Source organism: Paroedura picta, chromosome 8 (genome assembly GCF_049243985.1).
Source record: "Paroedura picta isolate Pp20150507F chromosome 8, Ppicta_v3.0, whole genome shotgun sequence".
In the NCBI taxonomy this organism is placed as follows: domain Eukaryota; kingdom Metazoa; phylum Chordata; class Lepidosauria; order Squamata; family Gekkonidae; genus Paroedura; species Paroedura picta.
The window spans coordinates 21,616,696-21,633,209 of NC_135376.1; the positions used below are offsets into that span (position 1 = coordinate 21,616,696).

A 16,514-nucleotide genomic window follows, 5' to 3' on the forward strand; every position below is an offset into this window, starting at 1 on the left:
CATTGCAGTAAAAAAAAAAGAAAGGAAAATGATTATAAAACTATGCAAATGGAGATTGTGAACTGAGATAATTTTCTTACTGCCAGAGCCTATGAATCCAGGGTCCCTGGTCTTATTGCGCATGGAACGCTCCCCATTCTCTTTTTATCAAAGCCCCCCATTTTACTTACCATCACATAAGAGCTTCCTTTTGGGGGGTGAATCAAACCGCAAAATGCCTCCCACGGGGCCATTTACAAAATGCTGGATGTTTACCTCTGATGGAGGCAACTGTTGCTGACTGGGGTGTGTGTGGGTTTACAAAGGCGCATAAAGGCAATGCCTCCTCAATTCTTTTGGGGCAATTTCTGTTCCAATGAAGTGGCAGAAAGCTAGCTCAAGTTATTTCCTTTGGGGGATGAGCATCAAGAAACCCATTTCTGAGGGCTGTGGGGCCCACGGGTACCACACTGTAGATTACTGCTATGAATTTTCCTTCAGATGTAAATCCCCCCTCCAAGTACAATAGGCTTTTCCTCAAAGTAAATGAACACACAATTCTGGCCTCAGTAGAACAACAGTGCCATTTGAAGCAGGTTTCCTCAAAATCTTACACTTGTCTATTCAATAGAGCAGGTTTTCTCAACCAGGGTTTCATGAAACTCTGGGGTTTTCCCCAATGGCTGAGAGTTAAAATTTTTTAAATAAATTTGTTAAATTTGTTAAATATTTATCAGGGGACATGACCATATATGGGCATGTTGACTTTTCCTCCCCTCCAAAAATGGCCAATGATGGCCTGGAGGTGGGTGGGAAGGGAGGGGCTTGTGATGGGTGTGTACCCAGCTATGCTTCCCAGCCGTATTCCACACAATTGTGTCACATCTGGGGTTTCTTGAAGCCTGAAGAATATTCCATGGGTTTCTCAATGGTAAAAAAGTTGAGAAAAGCTGAAATAGAGTTTGCTCCAAGGAAAGTGTTAAAAGAATTGTACTGTAAATTGCCTCTATTTGTGCTACAGCCTCCATTTTAATGACACCTTTTGGGTGAGGAAAGTGGCCAAGTTGGGTAACTGTCAAGCTACATGAAAGTTGACAAGAGTTGGCAGATATAATTCAGCAGGGAGGGGAGAAAAATAAGTGCCAAAATCCCCATTGATAACTAGAGAAGAGGCAGCTGAAATGTTTGCATAACAGGGAACATTTAATCTGGCTAGATTTGCTCTCTGAATTGGGCTCCTTCATTTGGTTTTATAGCCAACATTGTTCAGACTTTATATGCTAGGGAAAAAAATAACGTAATAATCCATTTCAGAAATGCTTCTAAAAGCCTGGAATTAACCTATTTTTACTCCTCCCCTACCCACTAGTTGGGCAATACTATCATACAGGGCTGTTTTCTACCACTGCTCTGGAGCAGGAGCAAAATTAACAAAAAACTATTGGACCAATGGTGTGATATCACTTCTGCAGAAAATGGTGGTCCTTTCTAGGAATTGCCTGAAACTCTATGCTTTTGACAGGTCCGGTTCCTAGAAGACAACTGACATCAGTTCTGTTTTTCCGCCAGACGTGATGTCATGACATCACTAACAGTGACCACCCCCCCCGTCCTTACTCATCTGCTGTTTGCAAGACCATGTTTGTCAACCCCTGTAACTACAGCTTTTTAGAATAAAACTGTGCTGAACTATTACGTAATGTGGTTGGACCCATAGTCTGAAAAAAATTAATCTGTCAGCCAATGTATTTAAGGTTTATGTGGGATGTTTATGCCTGTCATCACAATATCTTAAAGGGATTAGCTTGTGCTGGGCTAGGGGATGAAGATGGCATATGTGGCTTTAGTCAATCCTTGTTTGAATGAGGACAAGAGCCATGCCACTGTGTCACTATTACTTGGTCTATCAGCCATGCTTGGTGCTGTGGACCTTGGCATCCTTTTGAGGAATCTGGAGGAAGAAGAATGGATTAAGGGTTCTGCTTAAATCACTCCTTATGGACAAGTCTCAGAAGGTTGACGTTGGAGACCATCTGCCATCAGTGTGAGACTTGTCTTTTACGGTTCAGGACAATTATGTCGCACTATGTAAAGCCTTTTGGAGAAATCATTCATGGATCTGGAGTAGGGCACTTCATATACTTTATCCTGGGGTAACAATTATTCCAAAATAACTTCCACTCCCCCACCCCCAAGATTACTGATTATGACAATGACTGTATTGTGTCATCCATGTATTGCAAATAAAGAATGATGAGAGACTCAAAATGATTTGCCACTCAAAGTAATCTTTTCCTGTTCCATCTGCTGCCCTGTCCAACTCTTGGAGCCACTGTGGTGGGAATGGAAGGGGCATACACCAAGTCTTCAGGTCTTGGAGACAAGCGAGGCTACTGGCTGTTCATGCTCAAGAACCCATGTCAGAATCCGTAGCTACAAACCATCTTGTAATATGTAGCTGCTTGCCTAAGGCTCCCCATTAAGCTCATGGCAGACGGGAACTAGACAGAAGAAGAAATGAGCACGCGTCCGGTAGTCTGAGTCCAGGGCATGAGCTTTTGTGAGTCTCTCCTTAAGTTACTTTATCTGAAGAAGTGAGTAGAGCAGGGGTAGTCAAACTGCGGCCCTCCAGATGTCCATGGACTACAATTCCCAGGAGCCCCTGCCAGCATTTGCTGGCAGGGGTTCCTGGGAATTGTAGTCCATGGACATCTGGAGGGCCGCAGTTTGACTACCCCTGGAGTAGAGGGTGAAGAAAGCTCTTACCCTGCCACAAATGCTGCGCTAATGGTCTCTTTTCTACAGCTACAGACAAATATGGCTGCCGATCTTGAACAAGAGACTCCACAATGCATCATTCTCAATGCAGCGCTAAACAGAATTCTTTCCTTCTGATGTCAGTGGGTTTAGAAGGGTGTAACTCAGTTTAGGACTACACTGCTAAATCTCTTAGCCACTATGCTACACCAGTTTCAGTACTAAAATGCTTACCCCCCCTCCCCGAAAGCCAATTTAAATCCACACAGCTGCAGAAGAATGATCATGATCCAAACACCTGCTGTTATTGCTGCAGTAAAAAAATTAAATTAATTACTCAATGAATGCTGTTGTTCTTTGCAATATTTGTTTTAAACCAATTCACTGGAAATGTTCTCAGTTCTGCAGCAGAACAAAACATATCAAAGATGCCCTTTACATTGGATCTTTTCTATATAATTGAGTTTACTGTAAATTGATGTGGTGTGGATGTTTTTCGTTAAGTTTTCACAGTGATACAAATGGTAGCCTTTGTTGAAATTCACAATAAATAACATTTCCCTTTCCTTCTGGGATTAAATTAAGGCATTCCTTTTCTTGCAGCCTCCGAAAGGGGTAGTGTATGTGTTGGTAATATATATATTTATGTGGTATTAATCAGCTAGAAGAAGAAGAAGAAGAAGAAGAAGAAGAAGAAGAGTTGGTTCTCATATGCCACTTTTTTCTACCTGAAGGAGGCTCAAAATGCCTTACAGTCACCTTCCCTTTCCTCTCCCCACCCCTGTGAGTTGGGTGAGGCTGAGAGAGCCCTGATATCACTGCTCAGTCAGAACAGCTTTATCAGGGCCTGTGGCGAGCCCAAGGTCACCCAGCTGGCTGCATGTGGGGGAGTGCAGAATTGAACCTGGCATGCCAGATTAGAAGTCCACACTTCTAACCACTACAGCAAACTGGCTCTCATTTGGTCAGCTAATCATTTGGTCAGGCAAAGCTTGGTATCTGTTAGGTTTGCTCATCAGGGAGCAGCTTAAAGTGGGCTACTGTTCTATATACATAGAGATGTGGACCTTAGACCAAATGATTAGCTAATTAATACCACATAAATAGATATGGTCTATCGAAGAGTAGCTCACTTTATCAACTGAAGCCGTTCTCTGATAAGAAAAGCTGACAGACAACCAAACTTTACATGAACAGCACCAACTGTTTCCCATGAACTTATTGCAACTAGCTAAGTAACCTTTGGACCTTCAAGGCTGAGGACCGCTGCCTTAGTTGGCTCAGACTGGATGCACTATTACTGGTGTTTCTCCTTTGCTCCAGTGGGCCAATTATGGCTTGCAAATTGTTATTCAGGGTAAGTGTGGTAAAAAAGCTGGTCTTCTCCTCAGGAGAGATCCAAAAGTTCTACAAATCTTGCTCCTCCAGGTAGTCGGTATTCGGCCATGCATTTTAACAGTTTGGTATCATTTAATTTTAAACATCGCAGGGAATTGTGCACCGCCCAGGTATACATTTCTACTGCCTGTGTCAATCACTGTCAGTATATGAGTGGAAAGGAAACAAACTGACTGTATATATCACTGCCATGTTGCAGAACGCAATCCAAAGCGTTCTTGCAAATTCAAAAAAGCTCACTGCCGAACGCAGAGAGAGTGACACAGAGCCTGCCTCCTACTGGGGCTGCACTGAATGCTACAAGTTGAAAGAAAGCTCATGTGGGGGAAAGCAAAACTTCCTTGAAAGTTCCATGCCTGAGGATTTATATTTGTGCACCTCTTTGCAGTGGAGATCCAAGCCTTCAGGCAACAGCCAAAGATCCCCTGCTATTACAACCAGAGACCAGTTCCCCTCGAGAAAATGGCTGCTGGGGAAGGTGGACCCTATGGAGTTATACCCATTAAAGCCCATCCCATTCCCAAACCCAGACTGAGGCTCCATTACCAAAATCTCAAGGCCTGGAGTGGGCAAACCTAGTTTGCACCTTCTGCTGCTTCTGTGCAGATCCCAGCCAGTCATATAGGGAATGCAATGACATCATGGTACCACTTGGGTGCATGTGGCTACTTGACGATGTCACTGAGGCAAACAAGATTCCCTCGATTATAACTATCTCAAGACCACGGCCTTCAGGTTCATGTTGTCCGTGTGTGCTGTCAAGTCACAATCAACTTATGACAAACACATCAAGAGGCTTTCAAGACAAGTGAGAAGCAGAGGTGTGTTGCTGTTGCTTTCCTCGGCAGAGTCTTCTTTGGCAGTCTCCCGTCGAAGTACCAACCCTGCTTGGCTTCTGAGATCTGGCAAGATTGGGTTACGCCATGCTCCCCTTCCCTTTGCAGCTTCATTTTTGTTTGTGCAAAATGCCTTCAAGTTGCAGCCAACTTATGAAGACCCCAGCAAGGAACTTTCATGGCAAGTGAGAAGCGGAGGTAGCTTGCCATTGCCTTCCTCTGCAGAGCCTCCCTTGGAGGTCTCCCTTCCAAGTACTGATCCTGGCCAGCTTTAGAGATCTCACAAGACTGGGCTATACTATGCCACATTCCCTCCACAGTTTCATTGTTCATCCTTAAATGTCTTTGCCACTGCATAGCAGAGCAAGCCAGGGACTGTTAGCTTAATTCCTATGTGAACGGACTCATTTTATGCCCTGAATAATCACTACAGAAGCAGGCAGTTTTTACAGCTTGCAAAAACTCTGAGGCTTCCGGGCAGGGAACTCATGTTGCAGCATCTGCAAGAGAGCAACTGCTAGCCCTGCTTAGTGAGTGAAACCATTAATACCTCCAAACAAGGCTCTGTATGTGCAGAAGTCTACCGAGACTGTGAATCATCCAAACACGTGACTGAGAGTTATCCCATCGGACTGCCATCATAAAGCCATAGGTTCCATTTTTAAAAACTCTACATAATTAATTTTTTTGGAAAATCTTTCATTGGATGGTCAAAGCATTTCAGACATCTGTAAGCTGCAATACATTTTCTCCAGTACCCGCAGATGAGTGTGGGTGTACTAATATACTGATATACTCCTCAGTTTAAAAGAAGTTTGTTTTATGGAGTGAGACGGAGAGAGAAAGCTGCTGTTCTAGAAATTCAAGCCCCCTCCGGGCTTCCTTATGTCATTCAGAGAACAATCTTATTTATTGCAATTAGCGGAAAAGCTTAATAAGGCTTACCTGATTGTACACAGTCCGAAGATACACAAACAGAATCTGGAAAGAGATTATAAGAGCATTAGCCACAGCTATAGCATTTGTCATTTCAGTCCATGGCTTGCTACTCCTGGTTTTGTTCCTCACTGTTTGTAGTGAAAAATCACTGAAATCAATGCAACTGAAATGCATAATTACTAAGCCCTCATAAAAGCTGCATTCTGATTATCAGCATGTATAAAACAGGACTCTTGCAAAAGTGGATAAAACGCCAAGAAATATTTAGCCTTTCATCTTAATCAACGAGAACCAAGGAACATCAGTCAATCGGTTTGAGACGCTAAGGGTGAAATCTATGGTACACCAAGGAATGTTCCTGTACGATGCAAAATATTAGCAGTGGTGAGATAATATCTGTGATCTGCTCTTGGAAGATTCTCTAATGCTCGCTTACCCACTCAATAGAACTGAAAATGCATAGCAATGTGCAAACAAGATGTCTTCTGCCAAGAGCCAAGACATTTATTTACAGCCATTTGGACCAGTATAACAATTTGTATCACAGTTCAAAAATGTAAGACAACATCAATTCAACAATATCAAATATATAACACATATACATTTGGAAACTAAAAACGTATTAACAGTTATTTAAAAGATTTAAAATCAATATGTCTTGCAAAAGAATGGGCTTTCAAACTCTTATGTGCTCTTTGTGATTGAACCCCCACCCTATCCAGGGCCTCCTGCTGACCATCCCTTAACCCCGCCACTGCTCAGTAGGTCAGTGGGAGATAACGAAGGAAAAAATGATGCATTGTTAATGGTGTGACATCATTGCCAGGATGAACTTGGAAGTGATGTCACACTGCTTTTGGATCCAGCAGTAAAACCATAAAACCATAGAGTTCACCCCCAGTAGAGTTATTTATTATGCTGTTAATATAATGGTACCCCCCATCTCCACTCTCCCAGACTCCTTCCAGGTGCCAACCATCAGCCAGCAACTGCTCTCTCCGTTCCACCAGCAAATCTCTGAGTTTTACAATGTGGAGATGGACACAACTAATGCAGGTTCTTTCATCAAAGTAATGATGTGACATATATCCAGACTCTTAACAATGTCTTGCTACCACATTTTGGATCCATAGAAGCTTCTGGAGTATTTTCAAAGACAGCCCTGTATATGGCACATTCTAAATCATTATGACCAGCTCATGCTTTTCAAGGAACAGGCATAACTGATGCATTAGCTGAAGTTAAGAAACGATGCTTCATATCAGAGTGGATATCTCAGCCTAGAGTTGCCAGTTGCTCTCCACCACCCATACAGTGGCCAGGAAATGATGATCTTCCAACAGGGCTGTGTCACTTCTGAATAAGTTATTGGAAGCCACATGGGTATGCTGGGGATGCTCTAGGACTAATCCAATTTACCACAGAGCTTCCAATAAATACCGGAACATCCCATGACATGGAAGATTGCTGTTCACTCTCTTGCCCTACTCTAGCCAGAGGCCAGGTCCCAATAGAATAAGGAGAAGGAGGAGGGAAGTTGGTTTTTACTACAAAAAGTAAGGTGACCAGATTTTAACATTGGTAAAGCAGGACACCATTGACCGGGGGGGGGGGGTTCTTGATTAAAAATTTGGTCTATATGGAGCAACAAAAAGTTACATAGAATGCATAGAACGCAAAAAAGTATTGTAATATATATATATTTAATTTCAACAATTTGGCAGGTACCCCCAGATGTCCCTCCAAAACTGGGACAATCTGGTCACCTTAACCAAAAGGAGTCTCAAAGTGCCTTTCAATCTTGAACTCAGTATTCAGGATTTGGTGGGCCAGAGGATGATCTATTTAGCCACTAGTGCTGTTCGTCCATCCAGGCCACCTGTGACTTGTTTAAAGCCTGAATTACTGGAATGTAGCCAGCAATTAAGCGGACAAACAGAAACACAGTTGGTAGTAGTCAGCTGAAGTGCTGCTTGGCTTGAGTCCAGATGTGATGCACAACTTGGGCACTGCCAATTTATTTAGGTGAGAGCAGCATACTCTGTCTCCAACAATCATATTATTAACATAATTATTCCACTGGTCTTGGATGCCAGTATGCGTTTAATAATAGTTTTTGTTTCATTTTAAATCATGGGTTGAAAGTACTATCGAATTAAGGGCCTATTTCCACTAGCTTGATGACTAATTCTGGTTCATTCACTATTTCATACCAAATGTTATTTTTAATTGAGTAGGCCAAACACTTGGCAAACAACTGTGTGCAAGATGATTTTTAATTCTATCCATCTAGGTAGTTTTTTTTCTTGGTATTTCTCTCCGAGAGGCTGTAGAGAATAAAATGCCAAGTTTTCTCTCTTTCTATTAGAAACAGCAAATAGCTGAATTATTTGTATGACAGTAGCTTGGTGAAGGTAAAAGGAAGGAAGCTCTATGAAACATACAATGTGAAGTAATACATTTAATTTAAATTTATCTTCATTGTATATTCAGTATAAAGCAGTGGTCCCCAACCTGTGGACCGCGGCCCGCTGCCGGGCCGCGAAGGCCATGGCGCTGGGCCGCGGCTCCCTCTCCCCGCCCCCCCCGCAGTAAAAAGCTTCTTACTGCGGGAGGGCGGGGAGAAGGAATCGGGGCCGGGCCGCGCCCATGTGGGCGCGGCCCGATGTGCGGGCGTGGCTCGCGGCCGCGCCCCAATGTCCTGCCGGTCCCCAACCTCAGAAAGGTTGGGGACCACTGGTATAAAGGATGTATGCCAATAGTTGATAGAGCCTCTTGTGGTGCAGGGTAGTAAGGCAGCCAACATGCTGTCTGAAGCTCTGACCATGAGACTGGGAGTTCGATCCCAGCAGCCGACTCAAGTATTTGATTATCTATCCGTCCGTCCGTCCGTCCGTCCGTCCGTCCGTCCGTCCATCCATCCATCCATCCATCCATCCATCTATCTATCTATTATCTGATTTTCTAGTATTCCTGTCTCTATGCAGACTCCTTGTGTTCTGCATCCAAAACTAGCCCCGAAGCTCCAAGCTGTTTATTATTGTTAGGAGGCAAGTGACTACGTAGAGACCAAGATCTTCTTCTAAGGGATTAACTGTTCCATGTTGTAATGTGCAGTCGCCTGTTAGGCCTAACCTGCTGATTGAGAAGGAGCCATTTCTTCTAGAGTGCACCCACATGTACAAGGAGCAGCATTAGCAGTGCCATCTCTATACGCATCCTTGGGGTTTAATTTGTTCCCCCTGATTGGCAGAAGGTCCATTCGCCATGGTGCTGATCCACAAGCACACTGACATGCACCCAACGACACATCCTTCCAACAGAATGGCATTCCGGTTTGCGCAAAGAGGAGGTTGCAATTTCCGCCAATGCCCCTTCCCACTGCATCCCAGCACTTGACCCCTAGGAATGAAATGTTGGGGAATTCAGCAGGCTGCAACATAAAGGACACGTGGGAAGGTCCTGTTTCAAAAAGTCCATGGATGGTTCATTAAATGCCAGTCCCTAGTCTCCTGTCAGGGCTTCAAGAGTATTAATTTAATAGTTCTATTTATATGCATCTGTCTTCCAACAAGCTGGAACAAATAGCTTAGCTTCACTTCAGTCCGGTAGGGATTTACTTTGTGGATGAGATTTCCTGTGCTCAAGCCAAACCTCCAAACCCTGACAACGTGCTAGTTCTCAAGCTTCATTAGGAGATGTATTTCATTCTCATGCAACTTGTGACTGCATATCTGGTTGTCTTTGACACTCCTTGGCTACGGTAAGCGCTGAGCCTAATACTTCCTAGAGCAGGGGTAGTCAAACTGCGGCCCTCCAGATGTCCATGGACTACAATTCCCAGGAGCCCCCTGCCAGCATTTGCTGGCAGGGGGCTCCTGGGAATTGTAGTCCATGGACATCTGGAGGGCCGCAGTTTGACTACCCCTGTCCTAGAGGCTGGGAGCCTTACGTCTTCAGCTCCTAACTGCTCAGATCTCAAAAGGGTTGCCACTAGAATTCTGTAAGAAGAGGGTGTCAGGGGAGCACTTGGAAGGGTAAAAATCACATCTGCCTTCCATACACTCGCCAAAGGCCCAGCTTCCCTCTCACACAATGGAACTGGCAATTTGAATGCTCACATTCTGAGAAAGTATATTATTTTGATTTGTTGCCTTCCCAATTACCTCTTGCACACAGATTTGTTGCAGTGAGCAACAACGGTAGATGCCTGAATTTTGAATATGCGGGGAGATTTGGGAGCTAGTCATAACACTGGAGATGAGGAACAACTGTTTAAAATGTTTGCATAGAAGCAATTTAAGAAAAAAAAAATCTCTGGACATAGTCCAGTCAAAGCTAAATAGTTTAAAGTCCTGTTGAGTTTAGTGACACTTTGTCCTTCATTCTGGCTGGGTTGTACTTTAGTAACAGAGCTTAACTGATTTTAGGTTGCCAAATTATTTTGATAGCCTGGTGGAACGCTAATAAGAGCAGTTATTGCCCACCCACCCCCAAATCCACCGCGATGCACAATCTATACATATTAATTGCTGTCTTTGACTGTTTTAACTAAGGTACTGAATTTGAATTACTGCCATTACATAGAGATACGATGCAGCTTTGCTAGTTCAGTGGTTCTCAACTTTCCCAATGCCACGAGCCTTTAATACAGTTCCTCATGTTATGGTGACCCCCAGCCATAACATTATGCAAGTGTTCTTTCACAGAAATTAAACCAAAACTGACCAATGGTATGAAGATCCATTGTTCATGATTGTATATAAATTGTTTTTTCCCCCAGGGTTTCTCAGTTCAGTTCTGCCTCTTGTCCCACCATGCTGATCTCGCTCTTTTCCGCTGCTCCAGACAGACAAATGCTCTCTCTCGATCTACCCCACAAGGCTGTTGTGTAGATGGTGCCCCCCCCCACCGGCCAAACTGCTGGGCCTGCTGTGACCTCTGTGAAAGGTTTGTTTGACCCCCTAAAGGGGCCCCGACCCCCAGGTTGAGAACCACTGGGCTAGTTCAACATCCAAAGACTTGGCAATGGACCTATAAACAAATTCACAGTTCTAAAAAGTTTTACCCCATGATTCTAGTAATCACCCTTCTGTGTAATAATACTTTGCCTGAGCCTCCTCCCTGTTCCCTTCAACAGGTTCTAAAACAGGGGTAGTCAAACTGCGGCCCTCCAGATGTCCATGGACTACAATTCCCAGAACCCCCTGTCAGCATTCGCTGGCAGGGGCTTCTGGGAATTGTAGTCCATGGACATCTGGAGGGCCGCAGTTTGACTACCCCTGTTCTAAAAGAACGTTTGCCGCTGAAATGACCATTCAGTCCTCTTCTACTTACCAGTCCGGGTGGCGTAGAGAATGATCATGGTGATGCCCACAATAGCAAGAAGGATCACAACAACCACAAGTCCAATTTCTGTCGCGCTCCATCGCGTTTTCTTCTTCTGTTTGGGAGAATTCATTTCCGTTATATCCATCTGGCTTTCTGACTTGCCCATAACCCAGAGTCTTGAAAAGAGAGGTAGACAAAAAAAGCAGTTATTCATAGGCCATAAGGATGGAAACTCTCAGTTCCTCCTACCTAGCTGGGATCTTTTTTTTTTTTTTCCTTTTGAGGGAGAGGAAACAGTGATTGTTTCAAAACCAGAAACCAGTCATGACAGTTAACTCACGGTTTTGCTGCTTATGATTTGCAGGACAGGGATGTTATTAGACACATGCAGAGCGGATTTAAGAAAAGGGAACAAAAACAAACCAACACTTCGATTTATAGCTAACGTATCTAATTTAATTGCCCTCCCTGGTACAAGAGTTCACGAGCAAGGAAAAGACTGCCCTTAATGTTTGAATAAAAATTAACTTAACCTTTCAATCTCTGATGTTTTGCCAGTGCTGAAAATATCCTATTTTGCCTGTCTGGCATTTTTCAAACCCTTCCAGCAATTAATAATGACTAAAGTCTGGGGTTTAGGGCTTCGAGCACTTAAAGAGAAAATGTTCCAGGCTGAACCCACAGGGCCAATATTAGAGGAACCTGGATGAGAATTTTTAAACCCAGCCGGTGCCAAAGACTGCTAAAGGACAGCAGTGCTATTCTAGAATGGTCTGTTTAGTTGGACTCACTGCAAGAATGACTGCTGAGATGCATACGTTATCTTGGTGTTACCAAGCTCCAGGAGGAACCTGGAGTTCTTCTGGAATTCTAACTGATCTCCAGACTTCAGAGATCAGTTCCTCTGGCAGAAATGACCGCTTGAAAAGGTAGATTCTCTAATGTAATTAGATTGATTTGTATATGGCCATAGGCCTTTACAAGATTCACTAATGTGCCATGAAGATACCATACCTGCTAAACTCCCTACCCTCTTCGAACCCCATGCTCTCTAGGCACTGACCCCAAATTTCTAGGAATGTCCTAATCCAGAGATGGCAGCCCTATAATTTTTGAAAGGAAAAAGCAGTGCAACAAACTGTATTAAAACAAGAGAACAAAATAAAAGAGCAAAAGTAAACCAGTAAAACGGCATCACAAATGGCTATTTTAAATCAGTATGAACTGAAATGCAAACCTACTGATGGAACTGAATCATAGAATCATACAATCCTAGAGTTGGAAGGGACCTCATGGGTCATCTAGTCCAACCCCCTACACTATGCAGGGTACTCACAAACCTATCGCTCATCCAGTGCAACCTACCACCCCTGTGAGCCTTCACAGAATCAGCCTCTCCGACAGATGGCTATCTAGCTTCTGTTTAAAAATTTCCAAAGATGGAGAACCCAACACCTCCCGAGGAAGCCTGTTCCACTGAGAAACCGCTGTCAGGAACTCTAACTGTCAGAATCGGAAGCAAAACAACAGTCAGCTTCTCCCTGAAAAGTTTTTAATCCCCCCACCCCCTAATACTTGGGTGAAAGGGCTAGGAGAATAAAGCATTCCATACCCATCATTAGGAATACATGAGGGACCAAGCACCACCTGGCTCTTGTGGGCATGCCTATTTGGGGAGATTTCCCCATTTGCCCATCTCCAGGTGCTGGTTCTTCTCCAGGCTACAGCGATTGGTCCCCCCTGGAGAAAATGACTGCTTTGGAGGGCATATCCCACTAAAGTCCTTCCCCCCCCCCATCCTCCCCAAGCTCAACCCCCAAAATCTCCAGGTATTTCACAACCAAGAGCTGGCAACCTTAACTGGGAGCAATATTCAGGGGTAGACTTCCTTTACCTGGTTACAAAATTGTGGGGGAGGAATAAATAATACACTGTTAGGGCGAGACAAGCTGCAGCAGTACCATGCCCCCCAAGGATGTTAAGTTACTGAGAGTGATTTGCAAGAAGTTGAACTTTTGTTTTAAAAGGTGACCAACTATTTTGACAACTTAAGAGTGGGAAAGCAGCAAATAAATCCTCGTGGGAGAGCCCGTTTCTTGGTGGCAGAGTATATGCTTTGCATTTATGATCCTCATCATCATCATCAACAACAACAATAATTTATTTACAAATAATAGTAATAATAATCTTTATGCTGCTATCCCATCCTTCCTGTGAGGCTCAAGGCGGGTAACATCAAGTGATAAAACACCATGGTGATAACATTAAAACACATGCTAAACGAAGACAAACATTTTACAGCTGTCCCCATACATCAGCCAGTTGAGGTTGCCACACAACATTTGTATGCCAACCTCTCTGTCCGTTCAAGGGCCATCAAGGCAGCTAACCATTTAAACTTACACAATAAACCCACATTATAACAGCACTAGAATCAACACCCCCCAAGGTACATCAAAACCATTTTAGAATGAATTTAAAACACATACAAAACATCAAAAACAGCAATTAAATGATCAGTTAGGAAGAAGAAGAGGGATCATTGAAAGCCCAAGTTGATCTCTGGCACCTTCCAGATAAAGAAGCAGGTAACAGATGAGGGGAAAGGTCTTCTGTCTGAGGACTAGAGATAGCTGCTGCAGGTCAGAGTAGGCAATCTTGATCTAAATATACGAATGACAGCCCAGCGTGGGGCAGCGGTTTGGCTTTCAGCCTGGGCTCTGCAAGACTCCTGTTCAAACTGTCATTTTACCAGGAAGCTTACTGTGTGACCTTGGCCAGTCACTCTCCCTCTGACTAACCTACCACAGGAAAGTTGTGAGGATAAAATTGGGGGGCGAGGACTGCCCTGAGCCCCTTAAAGGAGGGGTGGGCTAAAATATTATACTGAGCCTTTCACAGTATAATGACATTTCATGTGTTCATAAATCTAATAAATAAAGCATAAAGCTCAGAGCAGACATAACCATCCTCTATAAATTTCTTTTAAAAGCAGCTAGTGGAGGCAGAAGAAGAGCTGGGTTTCTTTTTTTCATACCCTGATTTTTACTACCCGAAGGAGTCTCAAAGTGGCTTACAATCATCGCCTTGATTTCCTCTCCCCCCAACAGACACTCTGTGAGATAGGTGAGGCTGAGAGAGCTCTGAAAGAACTGTCCCTGGCCCACTGGACTCATTCAGCAGGGCATTTCTTATATTTTTAACATAGCAATGTGGAGAAGAAGAGCTGGGCTTTTTTGTATCCCAATTTTTGCTACCCGAGAGTCTCAAAGCGGCTTACAATTGCCTTCCCTTCTTCTCCTCACAACAGACACCATGTGAGATAGGTGAGGCCGAGGGAGCTCTGAGAGAACTGAGACTGGCCCAAGGTCACCCAGCTGGCTGCTTGTGGAGGAGGAGTGGAGAATCAAACCCGGTTCTCCAGATTAGAGGCCACTGCGCTTAACCACTACACCCAGCTCTCAACTTAGTGCGCTACAAAACTGATGGTGGGAGGGGGGACCTTACTGAAGATATCACATGGAGAAATCTCATTGGAGGAGGGGAACATTCTCTCAACAATTGGATTCTAAGAATGGGAGGCAGAGAAACAGCTGAGGAGAAGCTGAAAGTGGCCGACTACAGATATTTGAGTTATCTCAGAAAGACACCTGGAACGGTTTGAAGTGAGATACCACCAGACCAGGACATTAACAATGTAATTTGATTTTGGGTGTGCTGCATCCTTTGGGTGCAACTCCCTTATTTTAAATCCAAGTGCCGTACTTATAAAGTAGCTCTGAGACTGAATTTCAAAATGTGGCTGGTACAGTCTGAATATTATTGTTTTGATCCGGGCAGTTGTCCCTTCTGAGAAACGAAATGCCAGGTCTTCATTTTATTATCAGTTCTTTTGCTTCCAGGCAAAGATGACTAAATGTTAAATGTGATTCTTGCATCAAATGTATATAAGCGGTTTATAAATAGTACATAACATATATCTGGTGTTAAAATGTGGTAGGAACGCTGAGTATGTAAAAGCAGAATTAAAAAGAGGAAAGAGCCATCTGTGGCAGGGACAGAAATAAGGAGGTTGAAAACCGATGACAATAACGTGTAATATCAAAAAAGTAAGAAGCTACTTATTCCTATTATAAAGTTTTTACTGGCTTGACCCTATAATACCTTGAAAGTGGCTTATTGGTGGGTCTGTCGAAAACACGCCTGCTTAGATACAGCTACCAGATTTAAGTCTGGTCTGGTTTAGGTATACTGAAGAATGAGGTGGCAGGGTGCTGAGGTGATAAAATGGCCACACCACTAAATACTGCAGGTAGAATCATCCCAGTTTCAGATGACCACAGGTAGGGGAATCAGAGGTTATCCTAAGTTAAAAACTCACTGCAAGCAGAAAACCAGTTCCAAAGGGTTCTATCCCAGTTCTTTGCCTTTCCCCCTTGTGGGCAACTTTTCTATTTCTGTTCGATGGAAGAGCATTCCAAACCCCAATCCACCACAATTTCCAGCCTGAAGTGGCACAGCCTATATGACCACTTCAGTATTCTACTACCTCACTCCCTCTTCACTCACAGGAATAGGCAGTCTGGGTCTCAGCTCTCATTTAAACCAGATGTTAGTACTGTTGCCAACCTCCAGGTGGCACCTGGAGATTTCCCACTATTACAGCTGATCTCCGGGTGACCAAGTTCAGTTCCCTTGGAGAAAAAGGCGGCTTTAGCCTCTATGGCATCAGCTGACATGCCTCCTCGTCTGAATTCCACTTTTCCCAGTCTCCTTCCCCTAATTCTCCTGGTATTTCCCAAACCAGAGTTGGCAACCCTAAACATTAGTGAGCTGGAAGAGCACTGCACTTCACCCATGCCAGTTGCATATGCAATACACCAGAGATCCACTGCGCAGGCAGACATTCTGCTAAGATTTCACACAGAGCAAGTACGTAGGCTACTTTGCAGGGACTTAAGTCAGGTTGTGATCAGAGGAGCAAGCCGAAGAAGAGCTCAAGTGTTCTTGGCTCTTGGATTGCAGCCTGTGGCTCACAGCCTGAAGACTGTGGCTGGCAGCTCAGTGGACCAAGGCCAGCCCAAATAAGCCTGTGTTTTCTTTCTGTGCCTTTGTTTTGTTAAATGGTTTTATTTGAAATTGTCTGCAAGCCGCATTGGCTTCCTTTGGGGAGGAGAGCCACACAGAAAGGATTGAATAAATAAATAGCATTGCCTGTGATTTAGTAAGCCGGTGTGAAAGGTAGTTTAGACCTGCCTACCAAATGTCACTTTC

General features: G+C 43.9%; 1 protein-coding gene across 2 annotated transcripts in view; it reads right to left on the reverse strand.

Annotated features, from left to right (window-relative positions):
* Positions 1-16,514, reverse strand: part of MME (membrane metalloendopeptidase) — a 79,621-nt gene that overhangs the window by 50,829 nt on the left and 12,278 nt on the right. The window contains exons 1-3 of one of the 2 annotated variants that reach the window (XM_077348634.1): positions 11,581-11,736; positions 11,247-11,416; positions 5,916-5,951 (exon numbers count right to left, since the gene is read on the reverse strand). In XM_077348634.1, coding sequence (XP_077204749.1) covers positions 5,916-5,951; positions 11,247-11,406 — 196 coding nt within the window. In that variant the 5' untranslated portion in view covers positions 11,407-11,416; positions 11,581-11,736. Of the gene's footprint in view, positions 1-5,915; positions 5,952-11,246; positions 11,417-11,580; positions 11,737-16,514 lie in introns of those variants that run through there. The other variant, XM_077348635.1, reaches the window with a different exon arrangement.